Source organism: Pipistrellus hanaki (genome assembly GCF_964339955.1).
Source record: "Pipistrellus hanaki genome assembly, chromosome: 8".
Taxonomy (NCBI): Eukaryota; Metazoa; Chordata; class Mammalia; order Chiroptera; family Vespertilionidae; genus Pipistrellus; species Pipistrellus hanaki.
Window position 1 is genome coordinate 55,638,236 of NC_140510.1, and position 16,700 is coordinate 55,654,935.

The following is a 16,700-nucleotide window of genomic DNA, read 5'->3' on the forward strand; positions in this document are numbered from 1 at the left end:
TCAGTTGTGAAAGTGTTAAGGGCAAAGGTCCAGGTTCTTGAACTCGAGTGAAGCCATGCACTGGCCACCCTTTGCATAACTGTCTCCAAGTTTATTTGCGGACCCCACATGTGCAAGGCACTGTTTTAAGCACTTTTCATGTATTCAAACTAATCTCAATGACACCCTCATTAAGGAGGTAGCTATCCCCATTTTATATAGGAAATTAAGGTACAGAAAAGCAGCTTGCCCAAGTTCACATAGGTCGTGATAGAGCCAGAATTTGAATTCGGGCCACACGCCAAAGAAATCAAGAAGTTGAATTTTAATTGGGCTTTTCAACGACTTGCTCAAGACTGGCCTTTTTGGCTGGAAGCTCGATGTCCCAATCCTGGGAGATCAGAAATCAACAATCACCAGGTTGATGGGGCACACAGACAGGAAGCAGAATGGTGACTATGCCCTGAGTGTGAGGACCCCAAGAAGCCACAAGGCCTGGAAGTCAGGGTCCCACGCCACTGAATTAGAGGGCAAAGACTAGGTAGGTGCTTATGGCAGTGGGATGAGCTGGGTGTGCTGCTTAACAAAATGGGGTTTCCCTGGACAGAAAGGGAAGGTCCAGTGCTGTGGAAATGTCATTTTTAAAAAACTTGATCCCTGATAGAGCATTTTTTTATGTCAAATATTTTGAAGTCAGAATTTAACCACAGGCGCTGACACCCTTCCCCTGCACTGGCACCCATGAATGTGCCAGGACCCTGGCAGGGAACTCGTGCCCAGGGTCAAAGGGCAGAAATAAAGTGTGTGGGCGGGCCTGTTGCTGACCTCCTGACCCAGGATGCCTAGTGCCCTGCCAGTGAGTTCCAGGGGCACTGACAAGCTCCAGTGACAACTGCAGGATCTGCGGTGCCTCTGCTTGGCCTAGGGATGGGGACTTGCAGGATCTGCGGTGCCTCTGCTTGGCCTAGGAATGGGGACTACTGTGCCTCCCCGATAGGACCGCACCACTCAGATGCTACCATGCCCTTTATCCAGCCTGACCCTTCCCCCCCTTTGTACCAGAGGTTGCCCACAAGCAGAGGCCACCCCCAAGTCTAATGGGTACAATTCCTGGTCACAAACAGGAAGTATGGCCTACATTCCTCCCCTGCTGACCTCCAGATCAGATGACACTTGACACTGTGAATCAAGAAAAGCAAAGATCAGCCTACCGGTAGGTAGGTGGGAAACCCAGAGGCAAGGAGGCTGTCAGTCAAACTGGAGAGTGCCAGGCAGGCGGTGGACAAAACCATACAGATATTTATTTGCATATGACATCATGGGTCCAGGGGTCTCCTGAGTGTGCAGACCTGACTGAGCATGGCTGTATGCTGTTCTGATTCCCGCCCTCCACTGCCTGGGAGGCCACCTCCTCAGGCCAGGAACCACAGCAGACTGAGGCCACAGGTGTAATGTCAGTGGCATCAGACATTGTTTGGCTATTTCCCGAGGTTTCTCCTGTCCCTCAGGAGCAAGGGTATGGGTCTCTGATAAGTAGCTCTGATCCCTGCATATTAGTTCCTAAGCACATGACCCTCAGAAACCCCAGCCCCACTCCAGCCAGTTCCTCTGGGCCAAATGCGACAAAGGACTCCCTGCCTTTCCCCTCAAAAAATCATCCAGCTCTAGCCTCACAGGGTTCTCAAGTTTCTTTGCCCCACCCAGACCTGAAAGCAAGAGCTGGTTTTTAAGACCCAAATTCTCATTGCATTTGGACAGAATGGATGTCTTTCATATTTCCTTTGTATTTCTCTTCAATAATTGCTTGACCCAACATCTGTCTGCTCTATACAATGAAAATACAAACTAAAGAATAGAAAAAAATAATTAAAGCATTAAATTGTACAAATTACAAATCTTTTCCAAAATATACTTACATTAAATAAAATACGCATTTCAGTAAGAGATCTACAGTGAATGACTGCATTCTGGGAAGCCTCAGACACTGAGGCAGGGCTGACATTCATGGGAGGAGATAAGAGACTGCTCATCCAATCACAGTTTGCAGCGTGCTCGGGACCGCCCACCTGCCAGCTCCTGGCAGGTCATTGGCATTGCTGTGCAGGGAAGTGATTTGGGGGAAGGTAAGAAGCAAGCTCCGATTCTGAGTTCATTACAACTTCTCAAGCATTTCCTCAGCCTATACAGTACAGTTTCACAAAGTAAACATGTTAAGGTAAGCAGACAACTCTTGAGAGCCCAAACGCATTTTCTTGCTGTATTTATGTGGAACTGTCTACAATGGGCAGTCGTGAAGAGGTTCCTCCGTAGGACATGTCACAGGACCCAGCAGAGCCAGGGCCTGCGGGAAGCGAAGACTGGGATGGAGGCCCCCTCGAGAGCTGGAGACGACCCTCTAGCACAGACCGTGCTGCAGCGCCCCTCCTATCAATCATCTGGCGTACCGCTTAATGTAGTCTTCCACTTTGTTCCGGAAGTCCTCCTGTGGAATATGGGAAGAGCAAGTTAGTGAGGGTGAGTGACAACTAAGGAAGAAGTGGGAGCTACCGAACCAAGGGCCCACTGAGAGTTCAGCCTTCCGAAGTCAAGGTGGCAGGGCCACCAGAGGCCTGTGGGGCTGGTTCCCTGTGGGTGCCCACTGTGTGCAAGACACTGTACCAGGGTTATGAGGGCAGGGAGTACAAACAGCAGCTGGAGGAGATCCCAAGACCTTTCATATTGCAGATGGGGAGAGTGAGGCCCACAAGTATGGTCAAGGTCAGGGCACCCGCACTTGTCCACGGATGGTATTGCACTCAAGAGACTCCACAGCCCCTACAAACTCTCATCAAGTCACTACCACAGTGCCCAGAAGCCAACAATACTCCCAGCTCCTAAGGAACTACAGCCCAGGCTCAATGGATGTGAAGTGAAGGCCCCAAGGCACCCTCCACCCAAAGGTGCCTCTGCTTAACCCTAATATCCTTTGCTCTCATCATCTCACCCAGGACAAAGCCTGGAGTCCACATCTTCAGAAGGCCCTGTGTGCTCAGGCCGCTATGCCTCCCACATCTCTCTTTATCCCCCTGTGGCCATGCAGCCAGACCCCCTGTGTTCACATCTGGGGCTCTGCCCCTTCCTGGTGAGTCTCTCAGCAGAGAATAAGGGCTAATAAGAGGCCCTCCCTCCCGGAGTCAGGAGAACAAATGTACTCTGGGAGGAGTATGGGACAATGCCTGGCACCTGGGAGGGCCACTCAGGGTTGCTGATACTGTCGATTCACCACTGCCCTCCTGCTCAAGTAACATGGCCCCTGTGCTCTGCCCCGAACACCTGAAGCACGTTGCCACCTTGGGGCCTTTGCACTGCTGTCAGTCTCTGGAATACTGTTCCCTGAGATCCACCTGGCTCCTTTCACATCTATAGTCACATCTAATCGGAAAGGCCTTCTCTGAACATCCTCCGTAAAGTGCAACCCCCCCCCTCCCCACTCCCCTCTTCCATGTTGATGGCTTATCTCTGCTCTGCCTCCTCCCACTAGAATGCACACTGCACGGGGACAGAGACTGTCTGTTTACTGATCCCCCTGAGCACTGAGCATCTCATCTGGTACTTAAGCGGTCAACCTTGGGATGAAAATGACTACAAGAGAAAGTGAGCACAGAGACAACATGATCGTGACTCGACATCAGGATGCAGGTTGGTCTGGGCACATCTAAGAGTTCATGTGGAGGCATCACTGTTTGACCGATTTTAGCACCATCTAACTGGGAGAAGTTTATTAATTGCAAACCTGCCCTTATATCATACAAAGAATAGGAAGCAGCCTTCCAAGAAAGATAGAACCAGAGCCACTGTATGAGCTTTCTCACAGCTCCAGTCTGCCCTTGACAAGGTGGAGTCCAAAGGGCTGGAATAATTGCACGCTGATTGGTCCCTGTCAGCAGTAGTGACAAGTGGAGTGAGTACAACATGAAGGAAGCCTCCTGAAAGGCTCTGGGCCCAGGAACAGCCTGCGAAGCTAGTCAGCAGTGGACTAACTGGGGTGTTGCTGGGCAACCCCCAGCCAGGGTGGCCCGGAGATGGCAGGGGCAGAGCCATCTCACACCCTCCACCTGTCCTGGAGGCCTGTGCTGCCCCAGCCTCCTCTCAGGTCGCCTGCCAAACGACCCTCCTCTGCCTGACCCTTCAGTTCCACAGTAGAACCCACTGCTCCCCAAAGTGCCTATCACTGGCTTCCTGAGTCTGCATGGAACACATGCTGGGCACTCCAAGGAATCAGGTGGCCCCTGCAAGGCTCAACAAGCTGCTAGCTTCCTCCCAGTCCCACAGCCGGCTCCTAGGCCCCTGTGCAGATCCCAGACCCTGCCACATGCTTTGTAAGGACATGTATACAAGGATATTTACTACATTACTATTGTAGTAGGGGGGAAAAAAACAGTGGGAAAAACCAAGTGCCCACCAGTAAGAGAATGGCTGAGTAAGTATGTAGAGCTGCTTATGAGACATTGAAGGGTTCTGAAAGTAGAAGAGTGACACTTCATGCATTGACTTGGAGAGAAAAGGTTAAAAGGGACTGAGACTGGAGTAATGAATATGACCCCATTCATTACACAGTCACAGCTCTGGGAAAGGTGTGGAAGGTGAGGAGGCTGCTGGGGGCCCAAAGGGCACTTAGGGAATCACGCCACCCACGGTCCCTTCTATGTTCTGATGCTGCTAAAGGTAAAAAAATAGTATACCAGATTCTACTACGAATTCTCTCCCAATAAAACACGTGTCTGACCTGGGGTTCAAACACTTTACTGAAAGCATTTTATAATGGCATTGTGACATGCCATTATAAAATGCTTTAAATTCCAGTCCTGGATCCCTCCATTCTCAACTTTGCGCTTATCTAGTTACCAAGCACACCAGCCAGGAGCTTCCTATCCCCGCCTACCTTGTCCCTCAGGTGATGCTCTGCAGCCTCGATATTCAGTGGGTCATCAAAGTTCAGAAGATCCTTAAAGATAGAAACATAACATAAACAAGGGAAAGACTCTGTTTCTCTGCTGTGATACATCTTCATGTTAAGAACTAGGCAACTGAAACCGACCAGCACACTGCAGAATGAAGCCCGGGGAGCTGAGGAGGAATCCACTATGAAGCTACAGAGCACTCAACTTGTACTTGGTTCTACATGGTGATGAAGAGCTAAAGAAGGGGGAGGGGAGGTCATGTTTAGATGTAACTGTCCTAAATTGATGAAAATGGGGGCAAGAGCAATCACATTAATTTCTAATGCTATTGGTAACTGGAGAATGAAAAACCAGTCATTATGAGCTTTCCAAGTTAAAGTCCCATTATTCTTTTTTCTTTCAAAATTAATTCCCCTCCTTCATTTTGTCATTAACAACTTTGCCTTTGTTAAGTCTGTGGTTTCTATTTGACCTTAACTGCAGTTCCCTTTGATCTTCAAACCCGCCTTCCCAAGTATCACTCAGGCCTGTAACCCAGGTGAATGCAGGATGGTACCTTAGGTGGGTGTCCCAGGTCCTTGCGGGGTGGGGGGCACCAGCCCTCTTCTACCTTAGGAAAGCCCTGGGATGGCTACTCCCCCTCCCTCAAACAACACCAGGGATTTCAGACGGGCCATGTCTGATCTATGCTGAGTGTTCCTCCTCTACCCAGGCCGTAAGTTTGGTTTTATAATGAACCCCAGCTTTCCAAAGCCACAGAAGGACCATCGTAGACAACCATATTCCTCCAGGGCAAGTGCTAAATTTGCGGACTGTATTCCTGATTTGAAAATAAGTATTGACAAAGAAAGAAAATATAACAAAGAAAAACTATAAATCTCTATGGTCATTTATGGATTAAACTCTAAGACCTGGAAACAGGTAAAAACAAAGTACATATCAGACAAGACACACAGTGTGTACAAAGACCACACCAGACGCACAGAATTCCTTATCTTCTTTACCACACACACACCTTTGACCTAAAATGACTATACTGGTTGGAATAACCATTAGAGATTTAATTAGCAATCTGGATTGGCTCATTAGAATTTGGGAGGTTTGGAACACTTGGAGGGGTGAAGATTATACCAGATTTCTTTAAGAGAAAGAAGAAAATTCCAAGGAGCCACCACTATTTCCTCCCTTTAATTCCCTTGCGAGTTGCTAGTCACAATCATTTCCGATTCGGAACCAAGGCACCTGGAGGAAGCAGGATGGGTTTCGGGTCTGTTCTGCTGTGGTGGAGAATGGCAATGAGCATCGGCCCCTGTGCTCTCCAGCTGATAGAGGCCTGGCTGCCAGGCAGAGTGTGAACCACGCTCAGGCAGTGCTGCTCCAGAAATAACCATTCTCTTATATGAAAGTCAAAAACAGAATCACAGCGAAACGACTGGGCCCAGCAGAAAATCGTCCAGATGCTCGTTCCCCTTAGTATTACCTTCCCATGGAGACTAAGGGAGGTCTGAAATCAGCAAGCGTTGGTTGTGTTCCAGGTGCTGCCAAATGACATCACGTCAGAAGGCAAGGAAGATGGGGACCTGGAGTCCAATTGTGAGGCTTTGTTTTTTGCTGAATCCAAGAATAAGAAGCCTGTGGCCTCTGACAGGTTGAGGACAGCAGCACCACCTCAAGGTCCATCCACTCTGAGCCAGGAAGCTGTCCCTCCAACAGCCACTGTCCTGTGGGCTGTCCTGGACAGCCTCATTTTCATGTAGGTTTTACCAACAGCAGCACAACTTCTTTCTTTCCTCCAAAGAGGTTAATTTCTTTTTTGATCAAAAACTCCAAGGAACACATAACAATATATAAAAATCTAAACTCCAGCTTTCAGCTGTGCCTGTCTTAGCTTTTTCCCATGCCCCCTTCTGCCCTACAGCCCTGCCATGACGAGCTGTTTTCTGAAGACAGTGAACTCTGCTGGCAGCTCGTCACTAATACGAGAATGACTCAGAGGTTCTGGGTTTGTGTAAAGCCTCAAGAGGGATGAGCACATCCTCCTTCACTCACTCTAGGACACGTGGGAGTGAATAGGGCTATGGGCGGGGCTGCTGTGAGAGCAGACGGAGGGGGCTGCCAGAGGACCCACCCCCACGTGAGGAGACTGAAGCCACCGACCTGGCTTGGGGGATGGGGATGCTGTGCCACCAGGCCCCTCCCACATGTCACTGCAAACCACCTCAGGGCCAGTCTCACAAAAGTGACAGGAAAGGGGTCAGTATGGACATGGTGCTGTCTTTAATCCCAGAGTTATTCTTATGGGCTAACAACAGGGGAACCAGAGAAGCTTGGGATTTTGGTCAATATACTTACCGTAAACAAAGAGTTTAATCCCCAAACAACATCCTGGAATGAGGAAAAAAGAAAACAAGTTTCAGGCTCCTATGTACAGCCTTTCAAACCCATAAGAAATATGTACTGGACCATATCAAAATTCATCTTATCAGGCTTTGTTTTCCCCAAGCCATAAAATTAAAACAACTTCTCTCAGACTGGGAAATTCAGAAGTGAGCCGTCACAGACAGTGAGTGTAAAATCAGAGAACAGAAACTGTCCTCCCAGGTCGACGAGTCCAATACTGGGTGATAACAGCCCTTAGGCAGCTTCTGCACAGGACACCCTGACCTCACAGGACCGCTCACCTGTCACTCCCAGGCAGAGTCCACCCACCTTTAAGATAAACTCTGCTGTTTTGGTATCTGTTGCTTCTTGGGGACCAGATCACCCACCATCCTTATATATCTTGTTGCCTCTTGGGAACCAGATCACCCACCATCCCACTGAATCTTAATAATTTTGCTCTAGTTACTTCAAAAATCAAGAGACATTTTTTTTAAAATTCAAAAATCAGAAATTTTAACTAAAATGACAGAAACCCACTCTCTCTCTGGACTGATTGTGATGGGGGACTCTCATTAGGCTCTCTCCTGGGCTTCCTTTCACCAGCACAAAGGGGCTTGTCTGTTTCAGGCCTACTCTCGTTCTCCTCCGATACACTGCTAGTACTATTTTAATTGCCCTCTCGTCTATCCCCACACCACTCCTCCGTCGGTCCATCCATCCTTCTGGTGTGAGGCAGGCCTAAGGCCAGAGCTGGGGGTGAACACCAGCTCTCAGGCTGAAGGAGCTTCCACAGGCGAGTTCCCACAGAGAACTCATCTGGGAGAGGATGTGAGGTGCTGCCAGGAAGAGGGATGGCAGGAGGGAGCACCTGCCAAGTTGAGGGACTGCCTGTACAGAAGCTAAGTCCCAAGAGGGCAGGGCACGCCCAGGGTGTGGTGAGAAAAGGCCAGGCTAGGCTGCCCAAGGCAGTAGAGACCACACCTCATGAGGAGCCACGGTCATGACCACAGGAAGTCGGCACTGTCCCGACTCTGGGACAGGGCCCCAAAGGCTTCCCTGTGTTCTTCTTCCCCCAAAGTGCCTACTCAGTAATCCACAACACCTGCCAGTCCCTTCTGGCCACAGAGTGGTCTGCACACGAGTCTGCAGCTGTCTACCGAGAGGTGTGGTCAGGTCCAGTCTCCTGCCAGGCCCCTCTGACCCACACGTGTCTCTGGGCCTGTGTCCTCTAAGAACAGTGCCACTGCAATGCGCCTACTGTCCTCTTCCGAGAGCCGAGGAACAGGAATGAGGAGGGTCCCAGAGACCAACCACTCAGTCAGCATATGATGGATACAGTCAGGTTTCTGCGCATTATTTTAGAAGGCGGGGCCTAAAAGTTAGTCTGTGAAGCATTGTGGGAAAAGCAGCCCAGCACCCACAGGGGAAGGCCCAGGACTGTCCTATCCTGCTCAGCGTCACCCTTTCGACACAAGGTATGGCGCCCAGCAGCATCTTCGTGCATCTGGCCCAAACTTAAGACTCAAGTAGTTTTAGTTGTTGCAACTTTTATAATCCATGCACAACCGAACTAAAGGTGTCATGTGGGGAGGACACTGCTTTTGAGAGAGGGCAGCATGTGCAGTGCACAGCCAGCTCTCAGAGCCTTGCAAACAGGCTGGCTTGACATCCACAGCCCTTTCACACTGCCGGGCTAAGACTGTCGGCCTCAGGGAGGAGTCACCAGGGAAGATAGCATGGCCCAGGTGACCACAGCTTTGTGCTGAGTCTGGGGCAAAGTGAGCTGGGAACCAAGCTGCCCACACCAGCATGGGGCAGGCACTCTCCTGGGCAGTGTCAACCCAACACAGACAGGGCAAAGGTGACAATGGTTTGGAACTGTTTCCATTAGTCAAAAAGGATGGTGATAGGTAGCTGTTCACTAGCAAGTGAACACTGGCCCAAACCTGACTACTTCTGAGAGTGAACAGGCCACAGGAAGAAGCCCTAGGTGTCCTCTGGGTACCATTGCAAAAACGCCTTGAGGGGAGGCTACAGATGGTGGCTCACACAGGCACCATGACTTCAGCTCTGAAAGCAACTCAAGCCTATGATGTGGAAGCAAATGGGTCATTTATTTAGTCCCCGTGGCTCCCTTCTCTACAACCCTCCCCAAAGCAGACCCGGCCGCTGTCCTGCCGCCCCTCCTCTGTGCACTGTACCTCCGGGTAGCTCAGAAGGGACACACAAAAGTCACACCTCCCCTTCTACCCACTCCTGGCAACTCTCCTCACCTTTAAGGGTGAGACACTATACAAGACTAGGGTGGGGGGTAGGAGGATAGAAAAAAAACCTGCATATGAAGCAAGATGGTAAAGGGCAAAGGCAGAGCAGATGACCCGATACGCTCCCTGCATCGTAGAGAATGGGGACAGAGGAACTGACTGGGCGAGTGCATGGCTAGCAGCCCCTGGCGGTAGTGGGTACTGGGGAGAGGAAGGGCAGGGTGTGCCTGGCCTCCTGTGTGCATCGGACAGAGAGGACATGGCTGTTCTTACAGGTGACTGTTACTGAGGGAGAGGTTTCCGGGCACGGCTGTGGTCAAAGGCACCTACCTTTAATGTCCTTGTGGGAGCCCAGCCAGTGCCGTCGATCGAATGTTCCCTCAGTAAACTGGAACAGAAAGCTGAGTGGTCAGCGAATCCTCACAAAAATGAACTCTCCATATTTTGAAAATTTATTACCAAGGTTCCTTCTGGTGAAAAATTAGTTTGGCATTGCCAAATTACATCATGCTGCTGCTTGACCAGAACCCAATAGCTCCAAGGAGACGGAGCACCCTCAGTGCTTCCTGCCCTGCTTCTCTCCTGTGCCACCACTAGTTTACAGCTGATGCCACTGTCCCCATGGGCATGGGCATGCCCACTTTTTTCTTTTTTAAACATTTTTTTAAATCCTCACCTGAGGATATATTTTTGTTGATTTTAGAGGGAGAGGAAGAGAGATCCATGTTAGAGAGAATTACCCATCAGCCACCTCCTGTACACATCTCGACCAGGGGTCAAACCCGCAGCCCGATATAGGTGCCCTGACCAGGAGCAGGCCCATAACCTTTTGGTGCACAGATGATGCTCCGAGACACCTGGCCAGAGTAGGGTGTCCACCTTTTTCATATTGACTGGTAAGGACTTTCACAAACAATGTAATCCAGTTGCTCTTCGCTTTTGGACTTTCTGTTTTTATATTTTTAATCTTAACCTATCAATGTTTATGGCTTCTGTAGCTAGCATCTGCTAAATTCCAGTCATACTCTGCTAATAATTTGATTTCTCAGAAGTCAGCAAAAGTGACAAGAGGAATTCCTGCTGCAGATCTAGTTCTGAGTGAGGAAGGGGACATGAGCACAGGTGAGAGCCCAGGGAGAAAGCTGGACCAGATGCCACTTATCACTTGAAATTGAAAATGGCACAGGTTGGAAGTTTCAATACTTACAGGACAGACACTTCAGAGGGAAGATGCCTTCTAAACAGGTACTCTTATAAAATGTACTCTTAACTTTTAAGAAGAGGAGGCTGATATGAAGAGGAGGCACCACATATGAGGTGGGAAAATGGGTGCTAACTGCACTTGTAAGAAAGGACGAGGAATCCGCTGTCCGTGCAGCTGGGAGCAGTCACAGGCTGCACACTGCCTTTCAAAGGTGATAGTGTTAGTGAAAGGAGAACATTTTCTTCCCGGATTTCATTAGTGACATTTTCCCCTCTTAGCTAAAATCAGCCACATGGAGGGAATGTGGCTTCATGAAAACAGGACTGGAAAAGGGCAAAGGCTCCTAGAGGGCAAATGACACTGCACAGCCTTGTCTAGCAAAGGGCGTAGGAGGCCTCCGGTCTGGAGGCAGCAGCCAGGCATGGAGTGCAGCCACAAGCCACGAGGGAGGTCTCCCAACCCTCCCAATCTGGCCAAGCTTCAAAATCTTCCTTCTAGAACCCCAAGGCTCACACACAGTGCTCAGCAATGTGGAAGACAGACAGAAGAGGACTCACCTCAGACATATCTCGCCCGTCTCTGTGATGTTGGGGTGCCAGATCCTGGTCAAGCATCTCACTTTGGGTGGCTGCAATGCAGAGAGAGGTCACAGGCCCTCCAAACATGTCACAGACCACAGCTCACCACGTGCTCACCCAGTCCCTCGTTCTCCTCACTAGGCATTCAACCTCAATACTGGCTCACATCACCCATGCGGGACTGTGTTGTCACCCTGTACCCACATGTGCTAGTCTTGCTGGTAAAGCCTGCCGTGCCCCCAACCAAACCCTTTACAAGCCCTGGGGCCTGATGGTGACTGGGCCCGCTGTGAGGAGGAGCCCACATGCACTCCAGGGGGCGTCTGCAACACTCTTGCCCAGTGCCAATAGGACCCCACAGATTTCCTCTGGTGGAGCTGCTGAGCTGTGGTGTCTGAAGTCACTGCTCCCGAAGTGGTGCCATTCTCTATGTGTGTTCCTGAAGATGCCACTGCCATCTTCCTAGATGGAAATCTGATCCATTTACACTCACAGCAGGGAGAATGAAACGAGTACTGGGAAATAAGGCACTTCAACAATGTTTATGATGTGTATGTTGAATCAAGTTGTTCTTTTAAAACTATAAAAGCAGCCTGGCCAGTGTGGCTCAGGGGTTGAACCAGGAGGACAGTTCGATTCCTGGTCATGGCACATGCCCAGGTTGCGGGCTCACCCCAATAGGGGCTGTGTATGAGGCAGCCGATTGATATTTCACTCTCACATCATGTTTCTCTCTCCCTTTCCTGTCTTTTCTCTAAAAATCAACTTAAAAATATTAAAAAGCAAACATTCTCAGCACCATCATGAATTTTCTTCTTGATTAAAAAAACAAAACAAAAAAACCCCCAAGATATCATGAGACTTTTAAAAAATGATTCGTCCAACTATGCAAATATAGGTGTCTAAGGATTACAGATTTAGGTCCAGAGTAAGTTTAATATGCTCATCTGCTTTTCGGCAAATGAATGAGAGTGCATTTGACAGGGAGATGCTATGATAGCCTACACTCCAATGAGGCCTGCAGGCTGAAAAAGGGAGGCCAGGCTGTATAACTCTCTCTAATGGGCAATTGAATATAGTGAACTATTGAGTAACAATATAATTAACTAGTAGGGGTACCTGACTATTGTTAACACTGTGGGCAGACTGGATCACTGGCCGGCTCAGCACCTGAAGGAACCAATCTCTCTCCCTCTCTCCCTCCCTTTCATGGAGTCCTGGCCTGCACATGGTCACCCCATGTGTATCTGTCTGCTTCTGCCCCCTTTTCTCCTTGTTCCTTGCACAGACACCTCTATTGTCAATGGCCCTCTTAACTGAAACCTCTGCATGAGAACCATGGACCCAGATTCAGACACTTTCCAAACAGAACTGTTCTTGTAGACCCTGCCACCCTCAAAATGAGATAAACAGGAAATAGTCCAACCACCCACCCCAGTGGCTGGCACTGCATCCATACATCCCAGGGCTAAGAGTGTAATAAATGACGGCCACTGCAGGGAAAGGGATTCTTCAGTGGACAAGCGGTTAGGCATTAGAACTCATGAGAGTCCCACTCAGAACTCCGTCCTGATGCAGGAAACACACAGGTGAGAGCCACAGAGCACTGGAGGAAGTGGAGATGAGCTATTGGGTCTAGGCCTCTTTAAAGCATTTCATAACATGAAAAACTCATGAAAGAAAAGTAGACTTGACTGCAATGATGAGACAAAAAACGAACTTTTACAGAACAACAACAGGAGACGGGAAAAAACAAGGAAAATATTTACAGCACAGCTAAGAAAACTAAAAATAGTTTCGCATACTTTCTGTGTAAGAAAAACAAATACCCAATGGATCAAAGGGCTAAGCACAAAACAGCTCATAAAAAAACATGAATAGCTAATAAGTAGAAAACTATTTAATATCCTACTTATGAAAGTTCAAATGACAATTAGAAAACATTTATTTCCTCCAAAATGGCAAAAAGGAAAAAAATAATAAAAATATGCCATCTTGATGAGTTTAGGAAAAGGGGATATTCAAGCACTAACGGTGAAGCTGCCAATTGGCTCAAGGTCTCTGGAGGGGCGGGGCTGTGGTCCCATGGCAGACTGCCCAGCAGTCCTCACAAGCAATTGTTCACAAAAGACATCTCTCTGCTAGGACTCTAGATACTGCTGCTGAGTGACACTACCCACAAAACATCAGGGATTTCATGCTCAGTCCCCGGACTGGGTGGGTAACAGGGGACACAGTTCAGGGAGTGCCGGGCCTTTATGGCCACCCAGCCATGCGAAGGGGAAACGGGGGCTCAGGCACAGGCTACTCACCACCATGTTGTATGCATCAGGAACTTCTGTTTCAAACTGAAATTTTCCACCCTGGTAGTAACCCTCATCTATCAAAAAAACACAAAACAAAACAAAAAATCCTTTAAATTAAAAAAAAAAAAGGAAAACAAAAGCAAACACCATGTTAGGATATGGCAAACACAGAGGAGAAAGAGCTCATAAGAGGACTCAGGGTCCTTTGTCAGGCTACCAGATCCTGCCCGAACTGGTTCAAACACCTCTCCACTACGCCTGCCTGCTCTTGGCCTCCTCCCTGACCCAATGTCCTCCTCCCTTCTGAAGACTGGCTCTTCCTCTTCAGTCTCCAGAACCCTGACCTAAGCAGCCTGCTCTCCCCCAGGCCTACCTATTCTGCCCCGCAGCACCCAGCATGTCCCCTCATCACATCTCGACAGGTAACACCCTATTTAAGTTGCGTGGTCACCTGTTTGCTGCTGGTCTCCCCACATGAACGTCAGGTCCGTGGAGTAAGGGACTAGTGGTGACTGATGAACCCCCAGTGCCTGGCACATGGCTTTTGGCTGCTTAACAAAGGTTTACTAGGACAGACCCTGTGCAGGGCACTGCTCCAAGCCCTGGGGACACATCCTTGAACCAGACAAAATTGCTGCCTCGCTAATGTGCCTGGTCAACAGCTGGGGGGTGGGCATGCAGGAGGCCCAGATTTGCAGTGGTACCTCCATGCCATTCCCCAGGTCTGCAGACCCTACAGCACTGTGCCAATGTCCTTAACTGTGCCACCAGACACTCTTCTAGAGTCCATGTGCAGGTGAGGCAGGTTCCTGGATGTAAACGCTGCGAGCTGCCACCAGCAGAGGGCGCCGGGCATGAATTTGACAAAATTAACCCATCTTTAAGTTAAAACAAAGGTTTAACTTCCCCCAAACTATTTCTCATCAGGAACAAATCAGCAATACTACATCTTACCACTTCCCTCAGCTGTTTACACAAAATAAACATTTAATATCTGCTGCTTGCATTTGGTTTTGATTTTGTTGTCCAACTAGCTTTCATTTTTAAGCCAGTCTTTCTGTGGTTTCTTTCTTTGGTATTACGCTTAAAAGGTCTTTCCAAGCTCTGGCTGGTTTTTTTCACTGGTTAGAACCTTAGTGCTTGAACTGAAGGGTCATGAGTTCGATTCCCAGTCAAGGGCTCTTACCTGGGTTGCAGGTTCAATCCCTGGCCCTCGTGGGGGCGTTTGTGGGAAGGAACCAATTGATGTATATCTCTCTCACATCGATGTTTCTGTCTCTGTCTGTCTGTCTCTCTCTCTCTCTCTCTCTCTCTCTCTCTCTCTCTCTCTTTCTGTTTCCCTCCCTCCCTTCAACTCTATCTAAAATCAATGGAAAAATATCCTCAGGTGAGGATTAACAACAAAAAATGATACCAGAATTTAATAAATGAATTTAGCAAGGTAACAAGACACATGATCAATATATTTTAAAAAATCAAATGCATTACTTGGCCAATGTGGCTCAGTGATTGAGTGTCAACCTATGAACCAGGAGGTAACAGTTCAATTTCCAGTCAGGGCATATCCCCAGGAAGGGGCGTACAGGAGGCAACAAAAAATTATTCTCTCTTATCATTGATGTTTCTCTTTCTCTCCCTTCTCTGAAATTAACAAAAAAAATTTTTTTTTAATTATCAACTGCATTTTTATATACTAATAACAAGTAAAATAGAAAATTTTAAAATATCATTTACAACAACTTCAAAAAGCATGGAATCCTTAGTGACATATTTAACAAAGTGCTTGCAGGACCTTTATACACACCAACACTACAAAATACTGCCAAGAGAAAGTAAAGAAGGCTTAAGTAGATGCAGATGTTCAGCATGCTCTTGGATTGGAATACTCAATATTGTGATTCACTTCTTGTTGGGCTGATGTATAGTGTCAACACAGTCTCACTAAAAATTAAATCCACGGTGAGATACAATTTCACACCCTCATAAGTATGTAAGAGAGTAGGAGAGTCGGAAATTGTCACATATTGCTAGTTGGTATATGGCACAACCACTTTAGAAAGTTTCTTAAAAATAATTAAATATATCTTTCCCATGACTCAGATATTTCAATTTTTTTAAATTATTATTATTATTTTTTATTGGTTTCAGAGAGGAAGGGAGAGGGAGAGATAGAAACATCAGATGAGAGAAAATGAGAATCACTGCCTGCCTGCCTCTTGTATGCCCCACACTGGGGATCAAACCTTCAACCCAGGCATATGGCCTGACTGGGATTCTCTATCATCATTGATGTTTCTATCTCTCTGAACCCTCTCTGAAATAAAAATATATATATATTTAAAAAAAATTAGTACATTTTATTGTTTGTAATTTTATACCCCAATAAATGTACTTACAAAGGAAAAACTAAAATTAAAATAATAATTGTTCTTTATGTCCACAGCCCCCTCTGCCTAAAAGCCTCCATACCACAGTGGGGCAGGCTGAGGGACCTCCACAGACCAGCTGGGCAACTGTGACCTGGAGGGCCCAGTGTGTCAAACCTCACAGGAGGCTCTGGGGGAGAGATGAGCCAGTGTTTGGGGTTTTGCTTTGTTTTGTTTCACTTGCTAATATTTTTTGTTTTCTCCTAAATTCATTTCTTTTCTTCTGTCACCAAATTTCAGTTCCATCTTTTCTCTGAAGAGCATATTTATTTCCAAGCATGAGGGACACTCCAAAAACCACCAAAACGAAAATGTCATCAAGTTGCCTGAAGCCAGTCGAAGAGCTTTGAGCTTCAAATGCAGAAGCAGCTCCTCCACCCTGAGCACCCAGTGCCGAGATGTCACACATTCATTCCTGGGCTTTCAGACCCGGCCCCAAGATTACTGGCTGCAAATGATCCAGTGTCTACACCATCTGCTTCATCCATCCTTAAAACTCTACTTCTTAGGCACATGTCAGTTTTTTCAATACTAAAAGGAGTGTGACTCCAGAAAGTCTTTTAAAAACCAGGCTATCGGGCCAGTGTTCAGGGCTGGCAGATAGCAGCCCTGCTTCACTTA

At 47.9% G+C, this 16,700-nt stretch overlaps 1 protein-coding gene across 1 annotated transcript in view; it reads right to left on the minus strand.

The window, feature by feature from the left end:
• Positions 1-1,257: 1,257 nt before the first annotated feature.
• Positions 1,258-16,700, minus strand: part of UBE2F (ubiquitin conjugating enzyme E2 F (putative)) — a 30,128-nt gene continuing 14,685 nt past the window's right edge. Inside the window, exons 5-10 of the mRNA XM_084892776.1 lie at positions 13,660-13,727; positions 11,327-11,397; positions 9,896-9,953; positions 7,272-7,304; positions 4,901-4,963; positions 1,258-2,461 (exon numbers count right to left, since the gene is read on the minus strand). Of these exons, the coding sequence (XP_084748902.1) occupies positions 2,411-2,461; positions 4,901-4,963; positions 7,272-7,304; positions 9,896-9,953; positions 11,327-11,397; positions 13,660-13,727 (344 nt within the window). The 3' untranslated portion in view covers positions 1,258-2,410. The remainder of the gene's footprint in view (positions 2,462-4,900; positions 4,964-7,271; positions 7,305-9,895; positions 9,954-11,326; positions 11,398-13,659; positions 13,728-16,700) is intronic.